This window comes from Silurus aristotelis (assembly GCF_946808225.1).
Source record: "Silurus aristotelis genome assembly, chromosome: 7".
In the NCBI taxonomy this organism is placed as follows: Eukaryota; Metazoa; Chordata; class Actinopteri; order Siluriformes; family Siluridae; genus Silurus; species Silurus aristotelis.
In genome coordinates, this window is record NC_139580.1 from 29,118,516 (window position 1) to 29,137,219 (window position 18,704).

Here is an 18,704-nt window from a genome sequence, read left to right on the forward strand (position 1 = left end):
CGTTGTAAAACAGCATCAGATTCAAGTTGGCATTTGTATCGTGATGCATTGTTTTTAAACAAATTTGCATCTGTAAAAACGATTTAATGCTATATAATTATTACTGTATTTTCCTCGAATAAAATATTTTTTCACAATGGAAATGCATCTCAATAAACGAGGTCATCTTATATTCGGGTTGTAGAATATTACGTCAATAATAACGTCAAAAATATGTGCCGTCAAATACAGGACTGAAGCAAGCTGATAAACTGTGTTCGTTTACAGCACCAGGACTGCATGATGTAGAGTCACAGTCCATAACATACCGGTTCAAAAGTCTAACAACTGTCAAGTTGCCAAGAAATACGGCGGGTCAGAATGTAAGGTCAGGAGATGAAGAGCCCCCCCAAAAAATAGATCTTAGAAACACCAAGTCAAAGAAATGCTGACCGCTCAAAAAGCAACCGTTAAAAAACATTGACCGGCAAGTGTGTCAGTATGTATCCCACTCCAGGCATGGGTATGGGCATGCTTTTTTCACAATGAGTTAAGACAGCCTAGGCTAATTGCTATTAATTCCAGATGGACTACACGTCTCGTTCTCCGTAGTGTTGATACGCCATATTCATGTAGCAGCAGCGGTGCTGAGAGAAAGTGTTCGAGAAACAGTTTAGTGAGGAGAAAATCAATCTACATATCAAATATCTGTTACAAATTATTAGTCACTTTCTAAATAATAAAAGTAAAGCGCATCTACTACCATATTGACCCTATATAATATAAAGATGACTCTTACCACTTTTCTTTTTTTTTTAAAGAAAATGCTTTCATTTGAAAATACTTTTCATCTAGCATATCATATATATTTTACATGTAACGTAGCACACACACGTACTGTTTCATTCAACAAATATACAATCCTCACACACGAACACAAACTCGTTTACCTTAATGAAGTTAGCGTTGATGTAATCCGTGTCCTGGTTGGATGTTTTTAACGTCACTTTCACTCGACTGTGATCAACTAAAGGGTAAGAGAGTCAGAGAGAAAACGTACATCAATTTACCTGCTATTATTCTAATATTATTTTATACACACACACACACACACACACACACACACACACACACACACACACACACACACACACACACACAGCAGACACACACCCTATTCCATGTTTAGTCAGAGTTTTAACCTCCCCTCTTGTGGAAAGAGGTTTCACTGAGTTTTCTCAAGGTTTGTGGAGATTCGTTTTTCCACAAGGATCTTAGTAAAGTCAGGTACTGCTGTAGGTGAGGTGAGGAGGCCTGGGGTGCAGTCAGGATTCACATTCATTGTTCTATAAGGTTGGATATGTTCAGCGAGAGAGATCTTCCACATCTTCCAACCAATGGAAAGCAGATCTTCATAAAGCTGGCTTTGTTCATGTGTCATGCTAGAACAGGTTTGGGTCTCCTAGTTCAAGTGAAGGTAAAAGTTCATGCTCCTGAAGAAGGTGTTATGATCTCTGGAGAGGAAGTATAGCAGGCTGACCTAGGATGGTTCAAGCGTACTGACGAATCGTTCGATGACAAATCGTTCCATGTGTTATCTGGTATAAGTGTATAAATGTAGCAGGGGAGTATTTCTAAAAAATAAATGCAGTTTCCGCTCCTTAAAATTTTTCTACGACATGGATTCATGCACAGACACAGGGAGCACCAACCTTCATAAGTCAGTGTACCAAAAGACATCTTCCTGTGTACATCGATAGCTGTGCAACTGGTCTGCCTGACCACGTCTGCTATCTACATCTATTTACATCTAGATGGGTTAAACAACCAAAAAGCAGCCATAAAACCCAAATCCAACACACTACCTCTATTGTGTTTGCCTGATGAGCTCATATGTTCTGAATCATGAGCAGACTCCAAATTGTTATATTAGCGGTGCCTGATGCAATGAATGGGCGTTCCCTCATTTCTCAATCTAGCTTTGTTTTTCTCCATTAGATGGCTCTCTAGTCTTCATGTTGGTTTATCCTTCACAGGTGAAACTCGACATTCAGAGCTATGAATTGTTTAAACAATCAATCAATCTAACTGTACAGACCTGGGCAACCAGAAACACCAGTCAGTCGCATGTTCCAATATTTCTGATCACGGAGGTTTAAAACCAGAGGGAGTTGTTTAACAAAATTATGTTCTAAGCTGTTTAACAACATCTGAATGGAAAAACGAGGAAAATGAGAAACAAATTCTGATTTCGGTCTCAAACCCAAATATCTTTAATTAAAATAAAAAAATAATAAAAAAAATAGCCTTGCTGTTCCAATACTTTCGAAAGAGACTGCATTTGTGGTAAAGTGCAGGTATTCACCCATTTCCTGGAGGCGCTGCTGTAAAAAAGGATTATTGGTAAAACTTCCACAGGAATTAATAGTAGCGTTGACTGACTAATGCCGACAGCAGTAAGTTTTGTTTATTAAGTTTTGTATATTAAAATGGTGTTTAAAAGCTCAGGAAAAGCATGTGCTGTTCGTGGTTGCACTTATAACCAGACGAAGCTTAATTGGTGGCTTAAACAACAGCCCTACTCACACAAAGCTAAAGTTAGAGTGAACTGCACTATGTCATGTCAAACGTCTCTCTTGGAGATTCGCCCAGTTTCATGCAGAATTTCACGTTTGCTCTTTGTTCTAACTTGCTGTAAATGATGCAGAATAGTGCCAGTTGCACAGCTCCAGATGTACACAGGCGTCTACGAATTAAACCCTAACATCTAGAGAGATATTCGTCCCGAACACCCAGACAAGCGTTTTTTCTCCCTGATGGATCGGATCGTTCACGTCTCACACACGGTGTGGCATCGCAAGTGTCCGTAGTTATTAAGAGAAAACAGCTTGCACATGTGAGATATAAGTGCTCTACAGAAAGCAAGATGCTGATTTGTGTTCAACAAGCGTCTCGCCCGGCTCACGTTAGCGTGAGTCACGGTGTGCATTACTTACACGGCAGTATGTCTTTATATCGGTTCTTTTTCACGTTTTCCTCGCGCTCGCCAACATTCGTGGGATAGATCTTTTCCGTCTTGTATTTGGTCGATAATCGGCGTAGTCTCTGTGGGCAGAGAAAAAGGGAACAACAGCAACGTTAAAACCTTTTGCGCACGCACGCGCACGCACGCACGCACGCACACGCGCGCACACGCACACGCGCGCACACACGCACGCACGCACACGCACGCACACACACACACACACGCACACACACACACGCACACACACACAAAAGGATGCCTGACTTTTCCACTCATGCATGTATTCTCTCTTTGGATGGCATGGAATATTCACTTGAACTACGAGAAATAAAACTCTGTTCCAGCATGACCATGCTTAAAGCCAGGTCTATGAAGATATGCATGAGTTGGAAGATGTGGAAGATCTCCTGCTATAGAGCTCCAACTCTATTGAACATCATGAATGTGAACACTGACTGCACCCCAGACCTCCTCACCTTCTTACCTACATCAGTACCTGACTTTACCAACACCCTTGTGGCTAAATAAGCACAAATCTCCAAAAATCTAGTGGAACATCTTTCCAGAAGAGTGGAGGTTATTATAAGATCACATGGAGACTAAATGTTAAATGGGATGTTCAAAAAGAGGTACATCTTATGGTCACAAACATTTGTCCATATAGGGTAAATATAGTTTAAAAAAATTATAGAACAACATGTATCAGGATGGCTGTGTGGCTGCTCTATTTATGGGTTATGCTTTCTTTTTTTTCTATCTGCATGCCCTTGTTTATTTACTTGATACCGGAGAAGAAACCCCAGAATTTAATCCAGCTGAACATCTTCATTAGGGATGATAAGATTCAGTGATTCACATCGGTACATCTCTCAGCTCCACTGCTGCTACGTGAATATGACATATCACAACAATAGAGACCTGAGGCGTGTCCTGAGAGTCACATAGAATACAGAGTAACAGCAGAGACAGAGCTCTAGAGATCGTAATGCATTGAATTGCTTTTTTATATGTATCTCTAATGTATCGTATCGTCTGCGATGCATTGAGATGCGATTCGGTTATAGAGATGCTCATTCCTAGTGTTCACCATTAAACCACCGTTTGAGGGAAAGTTTCAGGATTTTTGCTCCGGCAGAATTCCATGGTTTTCAAATGTTTATCCTGCTAATTAAAAGCGATTCATTTAGTGTTCAGCAGCCGCAGACACCGTGTCATTTCCCATGTCTTTTCTGAGTGCATGAACAATGATGAGCTTCAGACAAATCAGAATAGTACAGGAAACCCTGCAAGGAACCACCAGCGAGAGATGGTCATGTGATGAGCACTTCCTGCATTTGTTTTCAAAAGACAAGGTTCTGAGATCAGGCCCTCTTCTGGGGGATGCCCTGAAGTGAAAAATGATGTCATGCAGGCACTCTAGAGAACTAGAAAACAAATGCCCAGGTCTTCCCACAAGTGGAACTGGGCACTGATCCGTGGCGTCACTCTGGGCCTGACGCTCGCTTTTCGAATCTCCTGACCTTTCCTCATGTTTCCGCTGAGAACATGCCGTGGGCGTCCGGGTTACCAGGGTTTGTGCAAATGCCTTCTTACTTCGAGAAAAAAAACATGCAAAACACGTGAATACGGCAAAGCTTGAGAATGCTACAACATGCTCCTGCCAAGGTTTCTCAACAACGGACCAAAAATATAAGCTTGGTAGCTTTTATTCCTTCCACAAGGACATCAATCGGCAGATCGAAAAACTGTGCTAATCACTGCTTAGTTGTGATTATTGTGGTCCGTTCTGATGCAGAAAGAGCGAGCAAGTGGGATTAGTAGCGAGCCATGCCCGAGAGTGCTGGAAACCAGCTCTCAGACCTACACTAATGCACTTACAGCTATTCTGGTCACACACAAATAAAATTTTCATCAGCCAAGCTGCTTTACTGTACAACGCTGGTGCACTATGGAGACATTCTGCTGTAAGCAAAGTGAAAAATAACAGCCTTGAAAACCAGCAAACAGACCAGACATATAAACACTGAATGCACCATGGCTAGGGGTGTATTTATAAAAAAATAAATAATAATAATAATAATAATAAATACACTACATTATATATTAGGGATGTAAGAAAATATCGATACTCGTGACCTCTGCGATATTTTGTTTGCCGATACTTTATCAACTCTAAAAAAAAAAAAAAAAAATCCTTTTTTTTAAATACAAATTAATAAAAGTTTCAAGTATATATCTCAACCCCTAGATAGATAGTAGTCTTTAGTTTCTCTCTCAACTTAAACAGTGATCGGAACTACTAGCATAATGGCACACCACTATTGTTAGACTTAATATCCACCTGTTTCCTGGGGGAGGCGCTACTATAAAAGCGATTAGGGGTAGAACCTACTGTTCTCTGGTTAGATTAATGACAGCTTTCCTAAAAAATTATATCCTATTTCTAAAATAACAAATATTTCAAAATATCACCTTGTTTACAATGCATCATAGCAACATATCGTATCAGACCTGTTTACCGCTGTGCTAGGAATCGTAAGGAGAGCATATCGATGGCAGAATCTCTCTACTCCACTGTTTCAACCAGAAATCGTGATCTCACTGCGCTTCAAGAGACGCTACATTCAGGACGCTTCCTTTTTTTGGAGCAGATCAATTCAAAAGAAAAAAATTCATATATCTGAGCACTTGTATTCATTAATGAAAGTTTGCAGCAACATTAAAGATTGAGAAAGCAACGCATCGATCGAATCGAAGACATGATGAAGACAGAAGATTTACAATCCTAAATCCTCTGAAAACTGTCTCTTGAGAAATTTCAGTTCGTTGTTTTTCCAGAAGCGTATGGACTTTAAAAGTCTTCTCATTTTGTAGCCCAAAGAAAAACTTCCTGAACACGATTGTCCCTTTACCTCCGCATCTACTGGACGAACTTCCTAATTGATTGTTCAACTAAATGCGGTGTTTAAATGTGGTGCCACATCATGTGTGACGTTAATCGAGTTCACATCAGACACAAAACAATGATACACTCTGTTGCCAATAGTAAAAGTAAAAGACGCCGACCTTTTCACCAATATGTGGTTCTTCTTCCCCAAACTGAGATTCACCTGTTTCAGCATGACCTTGCATGGCATTTGGCAGACGCCTTTATCCAGAGTGACTAAAAACTAAGCAGTTAAAGGCCCTGCAGTGGTAGCTTGGTGTTGCTAGGATTTGGAAGATCTCCTGCTAGGATCTCCTGCTATAGACCTCCAACCCAACTGAACACCTCTGGGATGGATTTCTCACGCTGACTGCACCTACATCAGTACCTGACCTTACTAACCCCCTTGTGGCTGAATGAAATCTCACCTATTTCCACAAAATCTAGTAGAAGAGTGGAGCTTATTATTAAAGCAAACAGAGATTAAATAAGATATTCAGAAAGCACCTAAAAAACCCTTATGGTCAGGTATCCACAAACTTCTGTCCATAGTGTGCAAGTGTGACAGGATCAGGGATTCGAATTTCATCTAATCGAGTATTAATTCAGTTCAGGTAGGATGAAGTGCACCATACACCACTATACCGTACAATATTATATTTGGTGGTTACACAAAAAATAAAGGAGGCAGGATTTTTTTTTATGGGCACACAAACATCTGCAATTATGTGAAATAACATCAGCACTACAGAGCTGTATAATAAGATATAATGCTCCACAGATGCCCAGGAACCAAGTGGTATGGGATCATTGGAATACTCGCTAAAGGAGGTACATGAAAGCAGTCAATGTGTGGAAAAGAGTTCACCTCTGACAGCCAGCAGTTTAATGAAGTAACGCTCCAAGAGCATGTCATCGATGATTAAATACTCAGAGATCGACTCTGAGCTATAAGCTTCCATTTCTTTCATAATCTGGGTGAAAATTGTATTATAGAAGTCAACTGGTTAAGCGGTTTGCCGATTAATTGGCACCGATTGTTGCACGTAAAAATCCATACCGATGGTTTTTCCGGGTCGCGTTACACTGTACAAGAACGAAGGCAAATCACTCAGTGAAGGTGTAACTTTGTTATTGTATTATTAAGCTGTAATTTTTAGAGTGTTACTTGTGTTTCATTTATTATTTTCTTTAATAATTATTATTAATATACATATTTATTTTTTTACTATTTTAGATGGAGTGGTGTTAGTTTATTTTTTATCCAGTAACCATAAAAAAGATAAAAATTAAATTGGGTTTATTCGGTTATCTCTAAATTCGATCCTAGTTATTGGTGTTAAATCCGTCCGCCGACCTCTAGTGTGTACACATTTTCCAAAACATTTAGAATTAATTCCTGCTGTGACTGGTTGAGGAAAATTGGGCAATCACAAAACTTATTAAATCTTCTTGGGATGGGGGCTTTTGGGGAGTTGATATTGCAGAAATCCACAAGGCGTTCCAGAAAGACCACGTGACTCAAAAATGCATGTGGCGCTTTGGCACGCGAACGCGAAACGTCCCGCAAACAAACAGGGCATGCAAAAGTTGATGGTTATAACGCATCGCTCGAGGTAAACATGCTGGTGCGAGTCCGGCATCTTAACCTCCGTGACTGGCTTCAAAAAGGATGTGCTGTAATAAAGCTCTCTTCCTCAGTTACACAAACTTACTTGCACAATGGGGGAGGAAAGACAGCAGACACTCTCACACTCTCGTTTGTTTCTCTACCTTGGGTATGCCCAGATCAGCCTAAAACACGAATTTTGAAGAACCATTGAAATCATTTATAAACAGTATGCGAAGATCGCTGCTTCTTCATGAACCTGGACATCTAGTTAGATTTGGTCGCACCTTCCTCTTAAATATCAAAAGTGTACCACATGATCATTTAGTCATACTAGGGAAAAGAAATCCTACAAATATGTAGAAAAATATGAATAATAAAAAAAAAACATGACAAGATACATAAAACAAAAAGTTTTGTAATCCCATTGTGTCAGCAGGAAATAAAGAGAAGTCAATCTCGAGGGGGTGAGAAAGTCCCACCCCTAATGACGAGTGAGCTCTTTGTCTCTTTCCCCGTTCAGACTGCTCATGTAACAGAGGAAATTGTGGTGGTGGGGTATGTGTGTGTGTGTGTGTGTGTGTGTGTGTGTGTGTGTGTGTGGTGGGGCAGAAACGGCTGTCAGCGCTGGGGCTGAACAATCACCGACATGACACAGTTGAATCGCTTTCTCTCTCTCTCCCTGCTGCCTCATCAGAGCTTTCCTCCACTTCTCACTGGTTTCTTCACCTCCCAAAGCCAGATTTACTCTCACACACAAAAAAAGGGTTCAACAATTATTTAAAAAAAAAGGCAAAAAAAGCATGGGTGTGTTTGAGAGTGTGTGATTTTCCGATCTGAATTAGTCACATTCAAGTCTTTTCACATAAACGACTCGAATGTGACTTTAATTGATGTATTAATAGAATGATATTAATGAGTCAAACAGTGATTTCTATTCCAATTATCATGAGCTCAAAACCTTAGTTTCAAAAACTACTTAAAAACCAATCCTGTAAATGAGGCCACGTGTGTTGTGGTGAGTTCGAGTCTGGAGTTTCTTCATCATTTATTCCTCTCTAAATTTTCTGCTTGCTGTTGAACTGATGATAAACTGTATGTTGGTGATCAGTAGAAACACCAAGCAGCCTTACAGAAATGAATAGATTGGAGTGGAAGATCTCCTGCTATAGCGCTCCAACCCTATTGAGATGAATGTAAATGCTGATTTTGCCTCCTCACCTTCACCCACATCACTTTACCAACACCCTTGCGGCTGAATGAGCACAAATCTCCACAAAATCTAGTGGAACATCTTCCCAAAATAGTGGAGGTTATTATAAGAGCAAATGGAGACTATATGTGGAATGGCATGTTCAAAAAGAGGCACATACCAAGGTGTCCACAAACTTTATAGTAGATCCTGCTTATTTCTGTATTTACACACACACACACACACACACACACACACACACACCCACCCACACACCCACACACCCACACACCCACACACCCACACACACACCAGTCTGACATTCAGCCACCGCCATCTGTGGACACGGGATATTCTTTTATCCCCAGCAGGAAGAACATGGTCCTGTCCTTCTCAATAACTTTCATGTGTAGGGTATTTCTGACTTGAGCGTGACATTGTAGGAGGAAGTTAAGGACTGCAGATTTGGTCTGCATGGTGATCAGGAGGCTCCAGCCAGAGTTCTGAAAAAGGGGCCCATTTGTTAGAAGGAGAATGGAGGCTCCAGGGTCAAGCTAGCAGTAAAGAGCATGTTAGAGTTGAGCATTGTACAGCAATGGAGAAACACTCGACCTGTGTTTCTTCATAGACCTTGAGAGGAGATTTGTGGAGATGGTGAGGTGAGGAGGCCTGAGGGTTGAGGTCCGAGAATAGTATATAGTATAGTCTGGTCATATTGTTATGTATTTGGGATGCCATTTCAGCAAAAAATGGTCATGATTTTTGACATTTTTTATGGTCATCACCATTAAATGTTAATGTTTCTAACATTCACCAAAAGAGGAAATGACACCACGTGAACATCAGGCAAATGATCCCCGATTCCTAAAAGGATTCCACGTAAACGTGACAGTGAGGACTTTGATCAATGAAAAATAATAAATGAGTATCACACAAGCCGCCATTCTTACGATGCAAATTCAAGCAGGCACGCAGTCAAATGACCCCGGGTTTGCGACAGCTCTGGCGGTTTACACAAATTAGACAGCAAGTCTTGCTATTATGCAAAACTGTCAGGAGACAGGACCACATTCAGTTACACGGCAGCGTAAACATGCTCACGTCTCAACACGCCTCACGCTGAAAGAACGCCATGAGCTAACAAGAACATTCAACATCTTTAACAATGAAAGACTTTCCTGCAGGACCAAATCTCATCTGCAGGACAAGGACACTGATGCCTGCAGTTCTGCTTTACCCTGTACACTGCATTATTTCTTTATGATTAGATAGATAGATAGATAGATAGATAGATAGATAGATAGATAGATAGATAGATAGATAGATAGATAGATAGATAGATAGATAGATAGATAGATAGATAGATAGATAGATAGATAGATAGATAGATAGATAGATTTTGCCTTACATCTGTCTATGTAAAAAACATTCTACATATAAATCAGTAATAAATGCGAAAAAAAAAAATGGTGGGACATGGCGTTTATCGGTAGCAGAACGCTGAGGATGGATAAAAGAGGAAGGGAAAGGAGGAGGTTTATGGATGTGGTGAGGGAGGGTGCAGGAGATTGGTTTGGAAGAGGCAGATGAGGAGGACAGAGTGATATGGAGACTGACTGGTATATAGATAAATCTTTATATATGTATACAGTACAGTCTTACATTTTCACCATCATTGACTATTTATTTACCCTAAATATATATTTATTTAAAAAAACTCAATTTCATTAATGTCTTCTTGTACTATGCAATGACAAAGATCTTTCCATCTCTCCATCCAAGTTATTGCTTTAAAACTGCAAATATGTCAATATTAAAGAAAGCTTCAGTGATCTATGAAATTCAATAAAGTTGATTATAAGATGAATACAATACTGTGAGATTATGACGTGAGATTTTCACTACGTTTCACACTCACAGCAGGAGCTGCTTATGTTTGTAAAAGTCATGCTTTCACAGAAAGTGGAATTCGCTACAGACGCAAGTATCACACTCACTTTTCTTAGCCGAAATTTGTGGTTTTATGTGAGAACATTAGACAAAAAAAATGAAACGATCAAGAAAAAACTCCCACAGCAAACCAATAAAGCACCACACAGACACACTCTTCTGAGTCCTGGTCAGAGAGGAAGCGAAGCTCTTGTGCAGCGTATGAAGAGCTGAAGATCTGTACTCGTTTTCTCAGCAGGGTTTTTTTTTTTGAGCAAAACACAGGAAGTGGGATTTATGAGGCGTTCAACCCCCTACACGATCTATACTTACGTGCATGCTACGTGCATGCTACACTGTGAACAAATCGCACCCAACACTTCATTCTGCAGGATAATTATAAAAAAAAAAATTGTGCAGTGTCCTGGGTTCAAAATGACAATCACATGACCTCCCATCCAGCCAATCACGTATGCACGTGTTTTTTCTTCTCTACAGTTTCTGTGGCTCAGTGGTAGGGTGAGTGGAGTGAAAAAACGTGCACTGACTCGGCAGAAAACTAAAAAAACAAGGGGAGCACTAACTTTATAAACCAGCAAATAAACTGTTACTAATAATAAAGAAATGTGCAGAATATCCCCATATGCAGGGGACAAGAACACTTACAAAATGGTACTTAAATTAATAAAAACACACACACACACACACACACACGCACGCACACACACACGCACACACGCATGCGCATCTGAACTTGTGTTAAAACACCATGGGTGGTGGTGGGTGTGTTTCTGAAAAACTCTTCGGTATTTACAAGACTTTCAGGTCGATATATGTATATATAAGTTTTGTGTAAACGGGCCGTGTATTTCACCCCGAGTCCTTCAGTGGTGTCCTACAGTACCTGCATCAATCCACCTCTTAATCCCATCATTATGACGCCACGTCTATAGAAACCATCAATATTATAGAGAAACGCAGTAGAACTGAGCGCTGCATCACAGACAGGAATCTCATACAGCGAGAATGAATCTCATCACTAAAGCAAGAAACCCAATGAACACAATTCAACACTTCTTCTTTCACTGGAGCCACAGCAGCACCGCCCACATACATCATCTGTAGCAGAAGCCTCGATATTTACCTCATCTCATTCACCTCACCAAATGACCAAGTTTTCTGTGTATTTTTACTGGATTTGAAATGAGGTGTGTGTTTGTGTAAATTCTACAGAAAAGTAAACACAAAAACAAACAGTTCATGAAAACTCTTTTGAGCTGTTTTGGCCGACCTTCCCTCACAATGTCCAGCTTTTCTTGTCTTATAAACATCATTGTGAGTATCTGTGACCAAATGAAATCTGCTGAAATCTGATTGGAAAGTAACTAAAATGTAAAATTAGCAGTAGCATACAGAGAGAAACACTATGAAATTAAGATAACAGACTATTCAGAATAAATATTAATGGACAAATAATATAACTATAAGCCAGTGATTCTGAGTTTCCGGTGTCCACAAAATCTTGTCCATATAGTGTAGCTTTTATTCATTTTCCAGGAAGAATGTTTTTCCATCACTGAGTGTCGAGTACATGAACAAGTTCAGCACCAGACAAACTGAGAAAAGTAGAAATATTTCCTTCTCAGAAGGATTCATATAAAACATTTGTAAAGGACCATGAGATCGTCCTTGACATTGAGGTCTACACAATGTCGTTCCTGTGCATCAGCTCAAAATGCCTATTATGTGGATCTGCGTTTGAGGCTCCGCCCTACTGCTATGTATGAGAATTGTTTATTTGTACATTCGGTTATGGTTCCGAATGCAACACCTTAGTCCCCTCCCTCTATGCACAAGCGTCAGTCCTTACTGGATATCAGAAAAGCTTTTCCTCGCTGCTGAAACCAACTGGGAATACCACAGGATATCCTCTGAACACACACAGCACGCCAGGCCACAGAGAACACAGGGGATAGTGGAGGAAGGAGGGATGTGTAACGCCGCTCGGGAGAGACTGAAACTGCGTCATCGCCATCTCTCTCGGCTAAAAAAAAAACCCCCAAAACAACTTCAGTGCTCGGTACTCGGTTTCACGAGCACCGAAAACACCAAACGGCTTTTAAATCAATAACTTTCGCTTCCCAGACGTCTAACAAACCTCAAAAAGAAAGCTCTGGAAAACGGTACATCATCCACACAGTCTGTTAGCATGAAATCGCCCTGGGCTGCAACCTCAGCCCCTTGCTGTATACTTTACCCACGACAGCAGCAGCACGATCGTTAAATTCGCAGACGACACCGCAGTGATCCGGCTCGTAAAGCGTAATGAGTCTGCAAACAGGAAGGAGAGGCTCAGCTCGCCTACTAATCTAACTGTGGACTTCAGGACTCACTGCTGAGAGTTCAGCTACCTCACTCGGTCTATAAACACCAGTGCTGTCCTCAAAAAGACACAGCGACATTTGTTTTATCTAAATAGACTTCAAGACAACCCCTGGAACTGAGACACTAGAGAAGATCCTGCCTGGGTGTAAATCCGTGTGGTGCAGCAAACCAGAGTAAAATCTCGGAAATCAGTGCACGATCATCCAGATGGTTTATCTACTCATCCATCCGTAGGAAAATCATGGTATCTTCATGCCCATCCCTGCCCATTAATGCCCTGGTGTCCCTGCTGGCGTGGCACCACAGCACACAAGCTTCATATACGAAAGAACACAATTTAACAAAACAGAGCAATTTACACTACCGTAACGTATAAACTATAGAGCATATACGCATGTATGTGGCAATTGTAGGTGCATGGACAAGCACCGGTTTACAGTGGAGGGCGAAGCAAACAACATTACATCCGACAAACCACATTCAAATATTGTCGTATCACTGTACTCACCGTAAGATTGAAAAATCTGAATTTGAATCATCGTAACTCTGGGACCATTGCATATAAATATATACTTGATCATCAGCTTCTGCACTTTTCTACACTGCCCCGAGCCTTTATATTCATTTGTTGTACATAGAATATTAGGGGTGTAGCGGAACACGTGTTCGTCCCGAACCTTTGCGGTAAAGAGCTTTCGGTTTGGTACACGTGTATCGAATGCAATCCTTTTTACGCGTGGAACATCCGTGTGAACGTATTAACTGGCGGGCCGAGAGTTTGTTTAGTCTGCGTTTTACACTATAATTAAAGTGTCTTGCATTCATCTGATTTATTCGAATTAATTTTTATATATTTTTTTTTTATAGCTGTTCTAATATTATATTCTATTTTATTGAAACTTGTATTAAAAATGTAAACTGTTGATGTCCACAAATGTTAATAATAATCATAAACCGCGCTAAGAAAAAACAAGCAATTTTGTGTTTTGCGTTTACTTGGCTTGAGTCAAGTGAAGTTTATTTCTATAGCGATTTTCACAACAGACATTGTCTCAAAGCAGCTTTACAGAAATTAACAGTCAAGGTGAACGATGTGTATTTATCCCTGATGAGCAGCCATGCATCTGTGGCAAGGAAAAACTCATTTAGATGTTATGAGGAAGAAACCTTGAGAGGACCCAGACTCAAAAAAGGAACCCATCCTCATTTGGGTGACATCAAGAGTGTGATTATAGTCTTTAAACAATACAGAACACTGCAGAGTGAGAACTAACATGAGCACTGGAGTGTGAGATTATGAGTGATGTTCTTTCTACAGTCTTTTACAGTCATTTGAGATTATGGAGCCTGGAGCTACTGAGCAACTCATAAAATAGCTCAACATCTGAGATCATCACAGATCCAACAGCAGCTTCTCCATGCCAGAGCCTTAAAACACTTAAAGAGGTCCAATGTACAAACTCTACATGAAGTGGGTTTTAAACGGTGCTGGTACGTCTCCAGATGGTTTGGGATGTTTGCGTCATCTTCTTCTTTGAAGGTCCAAATTCTTCATAAGGTGGGATGTGACTAACTGCACTGAAATTGAACTGATACATGTCTTAAAAACTGGAGGTACATACCGAACCGTGAATTGCACCCCCAATAATTATATATTTATCTGCACTTGTCCGTTTGCACAAGTGCTACTATTTGCACTTCTAGTAGAAGCTAAACTGCATTTTATTGCTGTGAACATCCATCCATCCATCCATCCATCCATCCATCCAGTTGATTTATCCAGTTGATTTATCCAAAGGAGTTGAATTACATGGTGAATTTGACAAACTGGAGTAGAAAACATGAACTACATTATTATTTATTATTTGGAACACACTACACTCAAATGGTTTACTCTGTGGGGGAGAAACCAATTGCCATCTGGAATGACTTAAATGTCTGTGTGTCTGACAATAAACTGACAGCTCCTGGAAGCTCCACCTGTCAGGTTTTGGGGCCAAAAGAGGAAACAGAAAAATAAATAAAATATTAAAATAAATAAAAAAAAGTTATATATATATATATATATATACACACACACACACACACACACACACACACACACACACACAAAATGCTTTATGTCAAATCTGGCACTAAATAAACACTATAGATCAGATCAGATCAGACGCTGGAACGTCAGCAGTGTGGAGATTAAACAAGCATTTTAACACTATCACCTAAAACTGCACCATCCTGAATGGGGTGCACAGCTGCTTTTATTATTATTCTTCTGCCCTCCCCTGCGCTCCTTAAACAGGAAAGGGCGGAAATGATTGCTTTCCTGTCTTTTTTCAGCCTGTCGGTTCTGCACCATTTAATGGTTAATCGCAATGATTTTAATGATAAAAATCACAAGCAGGGGGAAAATCCAAAGCATCACACAGGAGTGTCTCCACACTTTGAGTTTCTCTTAAATCATATCACTCCACTGCGACATTTCTTCTGTGTGTAATATCAGGTTGCATAATACTTTCTTCCTCCAAGTTCGTATAGACTCTCTGTACACTGTCGTCTCGTACGCCGTCTCAAACACTCGCGACATATGCGTTAGCGTTTTACCGTTTCTGTATTCTCTGTGCGCTGAGATACGAAAGTGAACTTCCACCTGGAGTGTGTACTCGATCAGGTTTACATGACCAATAAAGAAGAAAACTACCTTTTGCAGCTTCACCAAGGCTATATAGATTTCCATATTTGCTCAAAAGTTTTGGGACAACTGACTTTCCCCACCCATACGTGGTTCTTCCCTAAACGATTATCACATACTTGTATAGGTGTTCCAGCAAGACAATGTTAAAGTGCACAAAGCCAGCTTCATGAAGATATGTTTTCCATTGCTTGGAAGTGTGTGGAAGATCTCCAGCTATAGAGTTTCGACCCAGGCCTCCTCACCTCACCTCCCCTACACCAGTACCTGACTACCAGCCTTACAAGCACAAATCTCTACAAAAATCTAGGTGGAACATCTTCCCAGAAGAGTGCAGCTTAGTATTGGAGCAAAGTAAATGTGGATGTTTAAATGATGTAGCTATTAGGTAATTGAATACAATGTATGGCATTTGACAGACACCCCCTTATCCAAAGGGACTTACATTTCTCTCATTCATACAACTCGGGGACTCCGGAGTGGCAGCTTGGTGTGACTAGGATTTGAACTCATGACCTTCAGATCCAAAGTCCAATTTCTTAGCCACTAAGTTACCACCTCCCTAATATAATCATTTAGCATTATGCTTTAGAAAGATTATCCTGCACGCTGTTGTTTCAGCATCGAAACCTTCTTATTCTGGGCTCCTGGTTTCTCTGCTGCCAACCTACATTTCCTGTCGTCATCCTGACTTCTCCTGGAAATGGCCTGTTTTATTGGTGGAACACGCACTGCTCTCTGATGATCAGCAGAACACGCAGTTATACGCAGTGTATGGAAACTCAACATGGTCATCAGGCTGCACTCTTCACTCTCAAACCCCCATGTGGGTCTGTTACCCTGCACTGGACTCGAGTCCTGCCCAGTCAGTCTCAGCATTCCTGAGAACGACTCAGGGCATGAATAAGCTAAAGGCAGTAGTCTTATATCTCAATGAAGAACAGAACAGAACCTGACCTGACCGACATCTACGTCAGCGGAAACATTTATTCCGTCAAAATATTTAATCAGCACCCCCATGAGGACCAGACCATTAGTCATCTCAAAACACATCTGTTCACTGGAAAATGTTTTATACATTTAGTATAAGAAATAAAGGCATGATTTAAGAAGATACAGACAAAACAAGTCAAATGATCTGCCAGTGCAGTAGGATAATTACACTTGGTAAGATTTCTTGAAATAAGAAAACGCATCTAGTCTTTAAAAAAAACAAAATGTGTTCAAATTAGCATTTAAAACTTATTCCAAGCAGTCAATTTGCTAAAATTAACATAAAACTAGTTTGCTTTTCTTAATTAGTTTGAAACCAAAACTACTAAACAAGAAAATTCCTCTTAGTGTAAGGATATTCATCATTATATATTCTGTCTTAAAATGAGAAAGAATATACACTTTTAATTACAATTAAAATCAAGATCACATACAAAAAAAAACAACAAAGCCAAATCATTACTTGCTACTTCTCAAAATACATAAACTTACTGCAATATAAAACAATTAATGTATTTTGTCATTACTGAACACAAAGATATTCAACATGAGAAACTTCAACTACAGAACAATTTAGAAAAAAAGCAATAAGTACTTTTTATAAAAAAAAATCCAAAAAAAATAAAAACCGTGCTGAATACTGTTTGGAAAAAGTTCGGTGACTTCATTTGTTATTAGGTCGTGTGTTGTGTTGGTGTTTACGCCAACGAACAAGTCCTAAGTGTGATTATTGAGCATTTTCTTAACTTCTTTCTAGTTATTACAGCTAAAATGGTCTTAAAAAACAATACAAGGCCTCAAATGAATTCTCTGATGGTAATTAAGATCAATTTGCAGGTAAAATAATTAACTTTAAGCAAGAAATAAAGATATACAATCTTAAAACAATCATAATTTAACACACTCTGCTCTTGCATAGTATTTTATTTGTAAAATAAGATCAATAAGATTTTTATGGCTTTGTAATTCTTTTACAAAGAGGTTTTTGCAGTGTAAACATCTCACCCCTGCTGGACATACAGCCTTGAAAACAGCTTTACTAAGCTTTTCCATACACTGTACACCCCTGTATCTGTACTGAAGTTTTACATGAGATATGATTAGATTTGTGCAGAATCGAAAGAAAAGCTCCTGATATACAAGCGGCTTCATGAACGTGTTTATACGTGCCGAAGGTGAAGGTATTTGATTGGTCGATTGCCTGATCTACGTTTGTGACGACATACAGAAATTTAACATTAGTGACCAAAACTGGTAACTTTTCCTCCTTCACATGACTTCCAGTCTAATCAGCCACACAAAGCCGCCTGGAAAACCCCTTAGCAAGCGCAAAGCTTTTAGTTCTGAAAATGACACATTCTTTCACACTCATTACGCCCAGAGAGCCAGTTTCAAAACCATGTGAATTAACAGGGAGGGGCGTGTAGACTTCTAATGTCCACCGGGTAGCTCGAGGTAAACTTTTAGTATAATTCACAAAGTTTCCAGAACATGCCATAGATTTCACATTGCTGACCAACGACTTTTACACCACAATGTTGTTTTACTGGAATCCTTGTACTACACTATATAGTGGTGGACGAAGAACACAAACCATTTGTGTGTACCATTTGTCGAAATTTTGTGTTAACACTATTGTTATGTAGCGCTGCTTTAATCCTCCTGGGCATGGAATTCACCAGAACTGCACAGGTTGTTGCTGGGATATGACATCATGAAGCTGCTGGATATTAAACACATGGCACTTTTTCACCTTCTGCTTAAGGATCCCACAGATGATCAACAGGGTTAAGGTCTGGAGACATACTTGGCCACTCAAATTACCTTCATATTGGAAGTTGTCATCTTGGCGTTGGGTTTGGGGTCGGTACCATGTTGGAAAACTGCAGTTCGGCCCAGTTTCTGAAAGTAAGGCATCATGTTCTGCTTCAGAATGTCACAGTACATGTTGGAATCCATGCTTTTCTCCATGAACCG

The 18,704-nt window shown here is 39.9% G+C and overlaps 1 protein-coding gene across 5 annotated transcripts in view; it reads right to left on the reverse strand.

Moving 5' to 3' along the window:
• The window catches only part of LOC310728598 (tyrosine-protein phosphatase non-receptor type 12-like), a 65,401-nt gene that overhangs the window by 34,293 nt on the left and 12,404 nt on the right, over positions 1-18,704 (reverse strand). For all 5 annotated transcript variants that reach the window (XR_014534291.1, XR_014534292.1, XM_083546294.1 and 2 more), the window contains exons 2-3: positions 2,976-3,084; positions 930-1,006 (exon numbers count right to left, since the gene is read on the reverse strand). Coding sequence is in view for 3 of the 5 variants with exons in the window: in XM_083546294.1 (XP_083402420.1) it covers positions 930-1,006; positions 2,976-3,084 (186 nt within the window). In the remaining 2 variants the exon portion in view is untranslated. The remainder of the gene's footprint in view (positions 1-929; positions 1,007-2,975; positions 3,085-18,704) is intronic.